The 15034-nt window shown below is 53.1% G+C and overlaps 1 protein-coding gene across 1 annotated transcript in view; it reads right to left on the bottom strand.

Moving 5' to 3' along the window:
• The window catches only part of Ttc7a (tetratricopeptide repeat domain 7A), a 108358-nt gene that overhangs the window by 43772 nt on the left and 49552 nt on the right, over positions 1-15034 (bottom strand). Inside the window, exons 9-12 of the mRNA XM_036170431.1 lie at positions 11870-12007; positions 11094-11177; positions 6585-6689; positions 293-410 (exon numbers count right to left, since the gene is read on the bottom strand). Coding sequence (XP_036026324.1) covers positions 293-410; positions 6585-6689; positions 11094-11177; positions 11870-12007 — 445 coding nt within the window. The remainder of the gene's footprint in view (positions 1-292; positions 411-6584; positions 6690-11093; positions 11178-11869; positions 12008-15034) is intronic.

Here is a 15034-nt window from a genome sequence, read left to right on the forward strand (position 1 = left end):
CACTGCAGATGGGAGGTACCAGGAGCACCACAGAGGGCAGTGTGGGCTGGGCGGGACCACATGCTGACAGACCTGGGTTCATTGGTGGGTAGGTGTCTGAGCAACTCTTGGAACGGAGGGAGGTGTGTGTGTGTGTGTGTGTGTGTGTGTGTGTGTGTGTGTGTGTGTATGCATGCTCCTGCCAGTAGAGAGTAGCAAGGAGGGAGCACTAGTGGAATGAGACCCCCTTGGAGGCAGCTGGGAATCCTGAGGCCTCATCCACAGGCCTGTTCTCCTGGGGCCTGGCACTCACCATCAGTGGCCTGCAGGCTGTAGGTGAGACCCAGGGCCAGGTAGGCTTTAGGCAGGAACTCTCCTGCTTCCTCTCCAAGGCTGATCACCACCATGGCGAAGTGTTCCGCCTCTTCCAGCTGCAGAGAGGAAAGAAGGCAGTGGTCACTGGAGCGGGCTTTGCTGTCCTGAGCAGGAGAGGGAACAGAGTCACCAACCAGAGACGGTGTCAGCCCCAAGTATAAACAGGCCAATTCCTTACGCTGGAACTGTGGGTAACGTGACTTCTCCAGGCCATACAACTACTGAGCAACTCCCCTCCAAGGAGCCAGTACTCAAGGTCACAGGGGCCAGCTCTACCAGAGAGACAGACAGACAGACAGACACTCCCTGCCTGGGGGAGCCAGCTCCCAAAGCCTGCTGTGCTGAGAGTATGAACTGAAAACAGGCCAGAATGTGTGGCTCCTCCTCACGTGGTCTCTGTAGGGAGGACCCGCTCAGCAGACAGAGGGGAGCCAGGGCTGGCTGGGCCTTGAGAACGTGTGCCTTGTTGAACATGGCCAGCCCTGCAGGGTAGGCAGGCTGCCACACAGGCTAGTCTGGAGCTCGCTCCCTCCCTTCCTGAGCAGGAAGCCAGTGAGCCTGAACACTGAAGGGAAAAAGGCCTTAGGCTGTTTTTGTCCTGAGAGCAGAGGGACTGGTCCAGTTGGAAAAGGCCCAGCTGGCACAGGCAATGTGAGCACACATCACACACAACACGGGACCCACGGGGAAGGCACAGGGGTGGGGACTGATGGACACTTTGTGGCACCCCCTAGCAGTGAGGATGGCTGGGGTGCAGGGCCGGGGCTAAGGCTGTGTCCATTCTCACGTGTCGTCACCAACTCTTTCCCACCCGCCCCTTACCTACTCTGTGGAAAGCACAGCAGGATGTCCATGTATCATCCCCCAGTACATATCAGCCCCCAGGGCTGCTTCCTTCAACATCTCCCTCCCACTCACACCCCATTTCCACACCACCAGACATGGGCATCCCATCCAGCTAGAGAACCACACAGGTGGTCCAATGGAGGCCAGAGTCACACTCGTGCTGGCTTCCAGCAGTGCCCAGCCCTGCTCATATCCTGACGTAAGCTGGTTCCCTCGGTTGGAGTAGGGTAGCTCTGACTGCTGGCCACAGCTGGGGAGGGTGCCCAGGTGAAGCATCTCCCTGGCGGGTGGTAGAATTGTCCCAGACAGAGGTCATGGAGAACTGAATGGGCTGAGTCCCCAGTTTGGACACAGCCATGATGAGCCATGTGCAAAAAAAGAAAACAAACAATATCCCCACCCCACCCCCAAACCTGAAGGTGCAGAGCACCCATCTTGCAAAGAACGAGACTCCTGAATGTACCATGTTCCCTACAGGGCCAACACTATTTTCAGATCTGTTGCCACCCACAAAGCAGCCTTTCTGCATGTGGATTTACTGCAGTAATTATATGGGAAAAATAGTATTAATGCCGAGTAAGTTCATGTACAATACAATAATTACACACGGTATTAATAGACATGGGGGCCTTAGCTAGCAAACGGGGAGAATGCTGTCCTGGCCAAAGAAAAAACAAAATAAAAACAAAACATTTCACCAGGCACACTGTCTCTCTTCGTCTAAAGCAGGTGTGGCAGGCAATCTGAAAGCCTCAGAATTCGGCCCTGAAGGGCTAGGAGCCTAACCAGGCTCCCAAACAGCCCCTGACTCCCAGGTCAGTTCTCTTCACAGAGGCAGGGGAAGCTCGGGGACGGGGACAGTGCTGAGCACTCTGCTTGGACTCCACTCCTTTGAGGATAACTTGCGGGCCTCAGTTCCTTCTTCTGTAAAATGGGGACAACAGTGTCACCCTCAGCGGGCTGCTGGGAGGACTGGTGTGATGTGAATGCCTGGTGTGCTTGACTAATAACTGTCCAAGATGAACAGCAGTGAGGACATGCAATATATACAGATGCCACAATTACTACGCATACATGTGTGTGTATGCATACCAACCACATATCATTGCACTGAAAATTTGCAAGCGGCATCAAAGGACCTTTGGAATCCAAAAAGAGGATGCTAGGACAGCCTGCCTTTTGTCTCCAGGCCTGGCTGTTCATCCCAGAAAAGCCTCCATTACACAGGACAAGCAGGCACCCGGCAGACATGCCCAGTCTGCTGTGCAGGTACATATGTTCTTCAACCCCATGAGGCTGAGGACACATTTGCCACTATACACTCACAATACACAAAGACCACCCACTATACACTCACGATACACAAAGACCACCCACTACACACTCACGATACACAGAGACCACCTACTACACACTCGACCCGATACACAACAGACCACCCATACACCACGTCACTCGGATCACCAAAGACCACCACTAGACACACTCACGATACACAAAGACCACCCACTACACACTCACGATACACAAAGACCACCCACTACACACTCACTATACACAAAGACCACCCACTACACACTCACGATACACAAAGACCACCCACTACACACTCACGATACACAAAGACCACCCACTACACACTCACGATACACAAAGACCACCCACTACACACTCACCCTTTGCATGGAGGATAACAATCAGAATATTTTCCACCCTTCTCTTATCATCTTTTTTTCTTCTTCTAAGTGTTCTATTCCACAATCCACTGAGTCTTTGACACATGGTCTGAAAACACCGTTTCAATCCCTCAGCCGCCCAACACTGTTTCCACCAAGTAACCCTTGCCAGTCTCCTCCTGCTGGGGACCTCAGGTCCAGACTCCAGACACTTCCTCCTGTGGTCTCCTGGAGGCTGCTGTCTCTGCCACCAGCTCAGATTGTGGCATGAGTTCCTCTTTCTCATCAAAACACATCTAGATGAGGGGTTCCCAGTATGGTCTCCTCCCCACCCCACTATGACACTGTCTCTAACACCCACATTCGGAGCAGCCAGGTGACCTTGCCAAGGCCCCCTAGGGAAGGTCCTCCCTGCCTCTGTGTTTCTGAACAGTCTGAGGCCTGACAGCCATGCCATAGCACCATGGCAGGAGATTAGGAGGTGCAGGAAGCTTGTGTGACATTCCCCACCCCACGGTCAGCCACTCAGCAAATGTAGAGCTGTGACCCCAGCCCAGGCAGGTCTGAGGGCTTCATAGCTGCCCTCCGTGCTTTCTCAGTTTTTCCCTCCCTGATACTTGGAAAGAACGATGTACCGCATTGGGTACCCCTTTGGTGGTTTGGTCTTGCTCTTTGTAAGTAAAGAAACACTCTGTGCCTTCCCAAGTTCCTTGGTCTCCGAGGCTTTCCTAATTTGGTCCCTGCATGGCAGACTTGGCTGAGCTGGCACACTTGCTGGGGCTCAGGGCTGCCTTCCACCTCCGGGCAGCCTCATTCACCTGCACTGAGCAAAGAGGGTCCTATCTCACATTCTCCGCCTGCTTTCACTCTTCCCAGGGACTGTGGAGAATTCCATTCTGAGAATGCAGGGCTCTGTTTAAAGACCTCCAGTTTCTCCTGAGCCCCTTCCCGCAGGGCCGGGAGCTGCTTGGTGGAAACCTTGGTTTTATGTTTTCTTCGGGGAATAGTAGGCACTTTCTAACTTCTTCAAGATGGTGTCACAAGAGTGGGTGTTCTTCCCTGCTCCGTGAACAATCCATCTTCCCGGGCTTTAAAAACGAAAGCAAAGGCGTGTCCTTTCTGAGGGATTACTATTTTGAAGGTGCTAGGAAGAATAATGGCAACCATTTGTCATATGCCTGCAAGGTGCCATGCTGACATACACCATCATCTCCTCAGGCTCACAGCCACCCTATTAGTGGGCATGCCAGGCCCCAGATTATAGACAAGGAAACTGAGGCACAGAGAGAGCAAATCACTCCCTCCAAGTCACACAAGCTAGTGAGTGAGGTAGACCGAAGGACTTGAACCCTATCTGTTCTCCACAGCCTACGCTCTTTCCTATCCCCATGCTGCTCCCTCGGGGATATGAAGCCTGTGAGAGATATTACAGGGCTTTGAACAGGGAGCTTACCTATGTCTCATTTCACCTCTTCTGCTGTCTGTGTGGCCCTCTACACCTCCTGAAGGGGTTCTAACTTTTTAAATTAAATCAGTTTTAAATAACTGGGTTTGGAGAGATCCAAGGAAATACCTACATCTTCTTTTCTATCTCCTCCCCAAATTCGCCTTGTGGCCAGAGTGCAAGGCAAAAGACGAGGAGGACTGCCAGGCGCTGGTGGCGCACGCCTTTAATCCCAGCACTCGGGAGGCAGAGCCAGGCGGCTCTCTGTGAGTTCGAGGCCAGCCTGGGCTACAGAGCTGAGAGCCAGGAAAGGCGCAAAGCTACACAGAGAAACCCTGTCTCGAAAAACCAAAAAGAAAAAGAAAAAGACGAGGAGGAGACACTTAACCGGACACAAAGCCCATACTAAGCCAAGTTCATAGTGAAGGGCAGAGTTCCTGGAGGGAAGGGGCACAGGCACTGACCAGCATCAGCCACTGGCCTCAGGAAAAGACACAGCTCGGTCCTGGAGAAGCAGAGGATCAGACCACAGTTCAGTCCACGCCCAAGGTAAGTACAAACCAGACTTTAAGAGGTCCAAGAGTGGGGCTGGTAAGACGCCTCAGAGGGTAAGAGCACTGGCTGCTCTTCTAGTGGGTCTCCATTGGATTCCTAGAGCCTACACGATGGCTCACAACCCTCTGTAACTCCAGTCCCAGAAGATCTCACACCCTCTTCTGGCCTTTGTGGGCATTACACACGCATGGTGCACAGACATACAACCAGGGAAAACACTGTCACTTGAAATCAAAACAAAGGAAAACTAATTTTAGGGGAAAAAAAAGAGGGGTGGGGGCCCAGGGGAGGCATCCAAGTCTCCAGCAGCTCACCCTCATCCCTACTCACCTGCAGAGCCTTGCTCCACCTGTGTCTGACACCTCACCAAACTCTGACCCCCTGGTAACAGACTGCCTTTCTCCCTTTTTCTAATGACAGGTCGGTGTGTTTAAGTTTCCTTCTGGGCTTTTCTATTTATGTTGTCATTGATTCCTTTGCCCCTAACTCATCTGATTTCAATTTGGACTGATTTGATCCTAATTTTATTACCATGTAATCTGAATGCACATAATCACTGTAATTATGCTGCAGAGGGAAACAGCTCCTCCACGGTGGGAAGACCTAAATTTAGGGCTTCCTGGCAAGGGCGCCATTGGCTGGGTGGACTCATAGCTCCTTGGAGCTGGCAGCTCGGGGGAGCACATATGCCCTCCCCAGCCCTGCTCCCAGAGACATGGGTATTTCGGGCTGCAACGAGGGGATGAGCCCAAGGTTTCCTCTCAGAAGTCCTGGAATAGGAGGAAGTCTGAGCTGGGGGTTGGGGAACAGCCCTTTGCACCTTCAGCCCTCTTGGCTGCAAGGGTTTGGCCCGGGACTCTGCAGCCTACAGTCTGCAGCCTGCAGCTGCATGCCACCTACAAAAAGCGTGGGTGCTTACTTTGGATCTAGAATGCAGAGGAAGGGATGGGGGCTACTTAGCCTCTTGGAGAGGGTATGTGGGGTATAAGATGACAAGTGAGAGGGATGAGGAACTTGTCTGTGCCACTCAGAGCACAGACAAAGGGCTCTCCCTGACATCGGGAAGCTGATTGGGGCCCAAGACAGTGAAGATGATCTGGATAGAGTTACCAGTTAGAGATAATATTAGCGTAGTACTCCCTAGGGTCCAGTGCCCTGGGTCTGAGCTCATCAAAAACCTGGGGCTCAGGGCTCCAGGCTCTGTTTCCTCACTGATCTTTTGGGGGCACCTTCATGACCCTCCAGCAAAGACCACCAGTTGAGAAGTACCCTGGGAGCTACAGTCTCCTAAAAACCGTCTCAGTAGACAGTGGGGAACAGACAGTAGGACCAGGAAAGAGACCTATGGAAGCAATATAAACAAAGAAGGGATGACAAGGAAGCCATCTTTGTTTTGTCTCAGGCTAGGGTTGAGATTAGCCCCCCCCCCCCCCATTAACGATGAACTTATCTGCAGCCTCTTTTCCAATAGGCTGGTTTAGGTAACTCTGAGGACTTGCTAACTACCCTTAGGACTTTGCATCTGTCTGACTCTTTGGGGATCACATTTCAAAGGGCTATCCTGACAAGATCAAAGTTAGGGGGTCCTTAGAGACTCTCCTCCCATCCCTACACACCAGTGGGACCCTTTCTTCTACTCACACACTCCCACCTCATTCCCATTCACTGGACCCCACCCCAACCCCCCCATCCCCCCTCAGCTCACTCACCCAGTGCAGGGACCCGATGCAGACCTTGGCAGCCATCAGGGGCACCGTGGGATCCGAAGGCTGCAACTTCATACACTCACGCAGCAGGGACACGGCGTAGGCCGACTGCAGAAGCAAAGGCAGGAAACACAATCACTGGCCACGCCAACTCCCCATACTCTGGGGTGCCCTACACCCTGGGGGGTGGCTCTGTACCCCTTTCCTTCTAGGAACCAGGGAGAGAGCCCGGTGGCGGGAGCCGCCCGGGTGATAGGCACTGCAGGCGAGCCCCTCTCTGAGTTTGTTTGGAGAATGGAGACCATGATGAACCTCACCCTCTGGAGATGTGAGAACAGTTAACATGATAACCAACAGAACCTTTCTAAAAGAATTCAGATCAGAACCACAGAGATCTGAGAAACAGACAGGGCCCCTCTAAGCCTGTACTTGGAGAAGATTGCTGTAACAGGGCTGGACGCCTGTACCAAGACTGGGAAGAAGGTGAGGAGGTGGGAGAGCCAGAGAGACCCTCCAGACAGGAAGCGGAGGCCCCACAGGGCTCCAGGACTCAACCAGGATTTACTGAGGATAGGCGGAGAAGGGCCAGAAGGGAAGGGCATCCAGGCCCAAAGAGGTGCGTCACCTATACTAAGAGCAATGACAGATGGTACTCCAGATCTTACCATGTGCCAGGCATTTTTTTTTTCTAAGTCAGGGGCTACCGAAAGAAAGAACATGCGGGCTGAATCTAGCCTACTGCCTGTTTTTGTAAATAGGGTCCAGCTGGAACTCAGTCATTCCTGTTCGTTTATATACTATCTGTGGCTACTGCATGATACCACATTGGTGGGATGGCTGAGAGAGACTGGCTATTAATAGTCAGTCGAACCTGACTACTGCCCGACCCTTTACAGAAAGTTTGCTAACTCCTCTGTGAGAGTGTTGGACTGTCATAACATTCCTACCAGACAGACAGCTTTATAGCTGAGAGAAGAGAGAGGCTGGTTCAGAGCCACATAGCCCGTAAACGACAAGGCAAGGGCTTGAACACAGACTGGGCCTAACTCTTAAACACTACCCTGTGTGGCCTCTGTGGCGATGACTTTGTCCAGAGGAAGCTGGTTTCCTGGAGAGATGGAGGGGTGTTTGTGTGTGAGTGTGTGTGTGTGTGTGTGTGTGTGTGTGTGTGTGTGTGTGTGTGTGTGTGTGTGTGCGCGCGTGTGTAGTCTGGAAACTTCTGCTTTCTGAACCCAGCACTTTCTGAGGGAAACTCAACAGTTACTTTCCTGACATGGAAGCTCCTACCTGTGACCCTCAGTACATGTGTGTGATCAGGACCATTACCAGTCCTGGGTCCCACTGTCCCTGAACCCCTCACTTTAACTTGGCCTTCTCTTCTTCCCTAGCAACTCTGGGGGTACCACTAAGGAAAAGAGAGTTCTGGCAGGCCCATCTGCCTGTAGTAGGATATGATTGCAATGTGTGGCCCCCCCCGCCCCCAGCTCACCTCTCTGTTCCATCTATGGAAGAACTTTCTTCTACCCAGTCTTACAGATTTCCTTGGGCTCTGACTGGGCTATGACGTGCATACATTTTGAGTGTGTTCTCCAAGAATCCATGTGCTGGAGCTTGAACCTCAGAGTGGTTAGCCCCAAGTAGTAGAACATGAAGAAACAGGGTCTAGTGAGACCTGGTCAGGTCATTGTGTGTGCCCTAAAAGGACTGAACATCTTTCTCATAATTAGTTCTTGCAAGGGATTGGTATAAAGTGAACACAGCTTGCTCTTTCCCATCTAGCTTCCTGTCTGGCTCTACATTTTCTCCACTTGCACATACTCCTGTGAGGTCATCCACCTTAAGGTCCTCACCAGAACCCAGCCGGTGTTGGCACCCTGTCCTGGAGCTCCAAAACTACGAGGCAAATAAGCTTCTTTTCATTATAAATTCCTCTGCCTCGGTTGTTTTATTATAAGTAACAGAAAATAGAGCAATGAGGCTAATTGTAGGTATCTTCATCCAGGGCCCGTACTGGGCTCCCAGTACCGGGCTGGGGTGGTGGAGCCAGATGAGACCTCTAGGGGGGTCACAGAAAGCAGGGCGGCTGGGGAGACAAGCGCCCAAATCCCCATCATTCTAACAACACAAGAGGGAGGACAGGACAAGCACAAGACAGGGCCAGAAAGTGACAGGCCTACCGGGAATACCCAGTCCAGGAAGCAGCAAGAGGGCTGCCGGCCCCACCTCCTCACAGCCCCTCTCCTGGGAATGCCACACCAAATCCCTCACCTCTGTCCCTCGACCCGCACACCCCAGCAAGCCTCAGGCTTCTCCTCAGCTTTCCTTAGGCTGCTGACCTTTGCATTCTGGAAACACCAGATTCTCTAGTCCTGACCCTCCCCAATCCACCCACCCCTTCCCACCCCACCCCCACGCAGACCAAAAAACACTGCTATTTAAGGAGCCGTCTGAGGACCCAGCAGTAGGAGCAGCCGGGTTCTTTTTTTTCCCCCTGTCATGCTGGTTACCTAGCAACGCAGCCAATGCAACTGCCGCATGGAGACCAAGCGAGGGAACGACCTAAATCATGCCACAGAACTCATCCGTTATCCCTGTGGGACGAAACACCAGGCATATTTATATCTACCCGGCTGCACCTTCTGGAAGGTGCAGAACCTGGATTCCCACCTTGGGCTCAGCAAAGGCAAGCTCTGGCCACTCCTTTGAGGTCTGCCCAGGGCAGTCAGGCCAATGGTTTTGGCAGGCAGGATTCCCAGGGGGCGGTTGGAGAATGCCTTCTTCACAGAACAATCTCACAGTGCAAGATGGGTGGAGCCTCACATATAAGGAATTCACTGACCACTCCAACTCCCTACGCCCACCTTGCAGGATCACGAAGGAGCCAGAGCAGGGAATGGCTTCCCAGAGGCGGGATGCTAAGCTGTCTGGGCCTCTTAGGATCCAGCTTCTCCGTAAGGGGGTGGAAGACCCCTCAAGTCACAGACAATTGCGGTGTCTTTTCCTGAGGCTGGATTCTCCAGGAACTCCCTCAAAATTAAAGCTAACTTCCATGGATAGTTTGTGGGGTTTGTTTTATTTTGTTTTTTAAAGGCGATAGCTTTAAAAAAAAAAAAATCCACAGAACAGTGCTCTGCTCTAGGCTTGTCTATTCTAAGGCTAAAGGTGTTTCCTGTTTGGGGGAGGCAGGAAGAAGCTACTCAATGCTGCTGTATGCAGAGGATCTGCATAAGCTCCAGCCACCTCCCCAGCCTACTGTAACAGGCTGGTACCTTCAAGTCCTACGCACCTACTCCGGGTTCATCTTTCTGACCCTCCCCTTGGTTCACACTGCCCCACCCTCCACCCCCATCTACTCTCTACTTATGTGATCCTGCCTGGTGCCTGGGAGGTGCCTCTAATCCTGCAAGGCCAGCCCCTGTCTGTATTCTGAATTCTCCTTGAGACCTGGCAACACCCTGCGGGGCAGAGCCAGTAGGTCGTGCTGTGACTTCAAGATGCTCTGGGAGGTGGCTGCACAGACAGATGCCCAGCAAAGGATGCTCAAGGAGGCTCCCCGCTGACTCTGGCTGTGCTCCGCAGCCTCTCCCTGCAGTCTAACAAGACTGCAGCACCTGGTCCCTCCAACCCCCTCCCTGCCAGGCCCTGGTCTGTCTTACTGCAGAGACCCAGGGCTGCCTGGCACTCCTCCATCCGTGGAGGCGGCACTGGCACACTGGGAGGGCCCTCCTCAGAGACGGCTGCAGGGCTAGAAATGGAATGTGGCACAGATGGGCCAGGGGGCGAGGGATTCCCTCAGCCCCATGAAAGGGCCGTGGGTATTCACAGCTCTTGGCACCATCTGCGAGCTCATGCCACCTTATTCCCTGCTTTCATAGCATCCTTAGCCCCAGCTCCCTCAGCCCCCGGCTCCGGAAAGGTTTTCCTTTCATGTCGCTGCTTAAAATAGAGGCTTACATAAGTTTGGTTCTGATCGGAGAAAAAAATTCAGGGATGCCGGAGCAGGGGCCGGGCAGATGGAGGGCGAAGGCCTGCCCTGGTGCCTGCCGCGTGCTCTGGGCAGCGCTGGCCTCTTCCGCTGACCTCACCCAGGTACCTCTATCTACATCCGTCACATAGTCTTTTCCCTCCAGATTCCCATGCGGATGGTTGCTGTGCCGCTCCACCTTACAGCTTTCATCCTAGGCGAGTTCCCAACTCACAGGCAGGCCTACTGGACACAGGGCAGGAGCAGTGTTCCTCTCTCTTAGAGCCACACCATCGGGGTGGACCATAGGGAGAGAGAAGCATCCAAGCTCATACCTGCATGTGGGCACACTTGCCATCACTAGCATGCATTACATAGGGTCTTCCCCACCCATGCTCATAGACAGTCATACCAATACTGGGTCAGTTCCCAGACAACACAAATCTCTCCAGCATCTAACTCCGAGAAACCCCAGGGAGGGACCAGAGGTCCCTCAGAATCCAAAGAATCCATAGTTTAACCCTCACCCCCACAGCCCTGGGCCTTACCTTCCCACAAGCTACCATGGAGAGGGCCACTTGGTACCAGAGGTGAAATTCTCCAAATGCACACTTCATGGCTCGCTCTAGGCACTGGGGAGGAAGAAGTGGTCGGTCAGCACTGGCCCACTACCCAAGTCACTGCCTTCAGAGAGCTGCAGGGCAGCTTTGTTCCTGTTGGAAACACAGGGGGAATCCAGTCCCTGCCATGGTATGCTGTATAATGCTTCACATCTCTACAGCCTTGGTTCCCGCCTCCATAATACATAAGTGATTTCATAGGGTCATTCTAACATGCAAATGACATCCTGATTTTTTTGTTGTTGGTGGTGGTGTCGTTGAGACAGGGTTTTTCTGTGTAGCTTTGCACCTTTCCTGGAACTCACTTGGTAGCCCAGGCTGGCCTTGAACTCACAGAGATCCGCCTGGCTCTGCCCGGCTGACATCCTGATTTGTGACCATGTTTTTAAAGTACACCATCCAGTAAAAATAACAACTAGTGTTTATTATCATGAGACATGGTGGGGCTCTCAGCTTTTCACATGTATCAACCTACCTATTCTTCCTAACCACCCTGAGGGGAGATCTCTAATAATCCCCACCCCATAGACAATGAATCTGTGACTGAGGCTAGGGTGACTTGCCAAGGTCACAAAGCTAGGAAAAGGCAGCCCAGACGGAGACGAAAGCGGCAAGGGAGGAAAGACAGATGGTCACCCCATGTGATTCCTTTTATGAATGACCTACCTCCCAGGAAGTGAAGTAGGTTGGGTGGCTGACCCTACCTCAGAAAGCATAACGTACTGGCCGCGCCTGCCCAGTGTGATGCTCAGGAGGTCATAGATAGCTGATGCATTCTGCAGGCTCACTTTCCGGTCCTTCTCCTGCTCTGGTGACCGACTCAGTACCACGTCCCGAGTTGCCTGAGGGTGGGAGGTGGTTTGGAAAAGATGGTGGGGATACCAGGTGAGGACCTAGCATCACAGGTCCCATATTGCAAAGCCATTCACTGTCACATTTCACTGCTCTACCACAGCCAGGCAACCGACCACTCAGAAACGACCTCCCTTAAACCCACAAAGCTCTCTCCAAAGACGGAAAACCCTTGGTCCAGATGTGTGTGTGGGGGGGCATCCTCCTAAGGCTCAAGGTCCTCATATTCATTTTGGAACTCTGCAAGACTTCAAGCCTACAGAGACGTTGCAAGGACAGTGCATGGCTACAAGCTTTTCATCGAACTTTATCACCTGGTGACATTCAGCACTCCCGCTTTGCTTCAAACATTTTAGCATTAATGCCCTCTCTCGTTAATGCTCACTCTTCCTTCTTCCAAGATCTCAGAGTAACTGATCAGTCACAATAGCTGCAGAGCAGGGACATCCTGGGGCCTGAAAGAACTCTCATACACTCTCATGGCTGCGCTTGGCAAAGCTGAGCGCTGGCCCCACACTCTTGCCGATAACCCCCAGCGTCCCCTCTCCGACCGAAGAGGTCCTTGTCTAACATCACCCTCCCTGCTCTGCCCCCCATGGGCTGTCAACTAAGGACTGGCCTGCTAGATAGAACAAAAAGGTGCTGTTGGCCCTGAAACCTCAATGTCCCACCAGATCCAAGGCCCCCTCCTGCCCACCAGCCCTCCTCACTGCCCCCTGCACAGAGCCACCCTTCTTCCTGAAGGCAAGGGACTGGAGCTGCCATGGGCCAGTGGCTGAGGAGACAGAAACGCCCTTCCTTGAAGGCCCTGGGTTGAAATGTGTTCCCTTAGAGGCCTCTAGAAGCTAACAGGCCTCCTAGCCCCAAAGAACTAATACCCTGAGGGGCATCTGAGGCAGGAAGATAGACTGGTGGCCATGGATCTGGGCAGGTGCCTCTTCAGCCATGATTGTGATTAGTGTTCCTCCTCCTCCTCCTCCTCACAAATCACAGATGGCCGAGGAGGGGATGCCTGGGAAATGATGCCAGGAAAGGCAGGAAATCCTCAGAAAGATCAATGCCAGAGCCAACCTGATACGCCACCGAGCCAGGAACTGCAAACAGTTAAGGAAGGGAAAAACACCAAGAAATCCCTCTGCCTCCCGGAGAGACCCGCCCACACAGCCCCTGGGAACACAACCTGCCTTCCATCCCATGCCTCTCCACTCCTCCACCTCCAGCAGCTCTTAGCTCCAGGCACCCAGTGGGGACCGTGGATGAGTGGGCTCCTCCAGGAAGCAGGAAGGGAAAGACGGCATGAAGAACAGAAATTCGGGAGGGGGTTATGGGACGTATCTGTGCATGCATACTGGAATCTAGTCTTTTGGTAGGAGGAAGAATTCAGGATTGGAAGGTGTTCCCTAGGGGTGACTTCTCCTGAGGTAGAGGGATCCTTGCTGGGCACATCCAAGGACTGAGGAATCCACCCTGCACAGAAGCCATGTTGGAGTGTGGGGTAGTGAGGTGCATGCTGTCTCTAATTCCCTCAGGGTGACAAACTCCTTTCTCTGGCGGCCCTCCTAATTGACTTCTCACCAGCCACAAACACTCCCTGCTGCCTCCTATCTTCAAGGCTCAGCTCAGTTTGGTCGCTTTGTGGTTCTCTGTGTCAGCCTGCTGGCAACTCCCAGCTCAGGTGGCTGCTTCCCTGCAGCCGACCCACTGCTCTGCATCACAGGCACACACCAGGGCCCTGGCAGCCCCGGCTGGCTCTTCACTCCCTGCGGCAGGGCATGCCATTTCTCAACTGAGCTCCCTGAACACAGAGCTTCATAAACCCACATTTATGGGGAGAGCAATACCCCAGGCAGACGACTCTGGGCTGGCACAGAGACTCCTTCTTTGTCTACCCTAGACCTTGTCCTCTAAGAGGACAGGCCTCTGGGTGTGTCTGGAGGGAAGGAGGGGTGGATTTTCAGAACTGGCTGTTATTAGAACAGATAGAACATAAGACAGAGCAAGTCCTCCAGATGACCTGGCCCCTTAACGGACAGACAGCAGTGAGGGCATGCTCTTGTGGGTCCTTAGTGCTTTTTGTACAAGAGAGGACCACACTTCCCACAGGACAGCCAGAAGCAGAAGTCTGCCCAGCTGTTACCATGGCTTTGGGGGCAGGGCTCAAAAAAAAAAAAAGCTGGGTTAGTGTTGGTTGCTGGGCAGTGCCTATGTATGTAACCATGGTAACCGGTTTGGGTAGGGAAACTGGAGAAGAGAAAAGGGAAGTCCTAGGGCTGGCTAGTAAGCCACAAAGGAGCATGAATTCACAAGCCAGAGCAAACCTCAGAGGCACGGGGCACCACCACTAGGCTTACAGTCTGTCCCCAGGGGCGCCCCAGCCTTCCCCATCCCTCTACCCTGGGCTCACTGCCCTTAGGCCACACAGCCCACAGGCTTCACAAGTAGCCCATCCACTTTGTCCCAACCACATTCTTTCCCTTTCCTATGTATAGACACAGCCTTGGATTCCTTTCATTGGGAAAACCAGATCCAAGGAAGATTTCCAGACCCAGCACAGTAATGTGAATGTACTTGCTAGAGTAAATCCAGCTACTTAGCTGCCTTCTGTGTCCTCCACTGTCCTCCACTGTCTCCCACTGTCCCCCACTGTCTCCCACTGTCCTCCACTGTCCCCTATTGTCCCCCACTGTCCCCCACTGTCCTCCACTGTCTCCCACTGTCCCCCACTGTCTCCCACTGTCCTCCACTGTCCCCCACTGTTCCCCACTGTCCCCTATTGTCCCCCACTGTCCTCCACTGTCCCCTCTGTCCCCCACTGTCTCCTCTGTCCCCCACTTTCTCCCACTGTCCCTCACTGTTCCCTGTGCCGTTCTTGGGATAAAGGTGGATATTCTCCCTGGGTTTTTTTCCCTGCCCACCCTGCCTACTACTCACTGCTGTGACTCCCACACCAGCCTTTGGCTCCTGCCATGGGATGCTCTACCCTTCGTTCAGTGGAGCATTTGGTCCCCAGTAGGACC

The sequence above is a fragment of the Onychomys torridus genome, chromosome 21 (assembly GCF_903995425.1).
Source record: "Onychomys torridus chromosome 21, mOncTor1.1, whole genome shotgun sequence".
Lineage (NCBI taxonomy): Eukaryota > Metazoa > Chordata > Mammalia > Rodentia > Cricetidae > Onychomys > Onychomys torridus.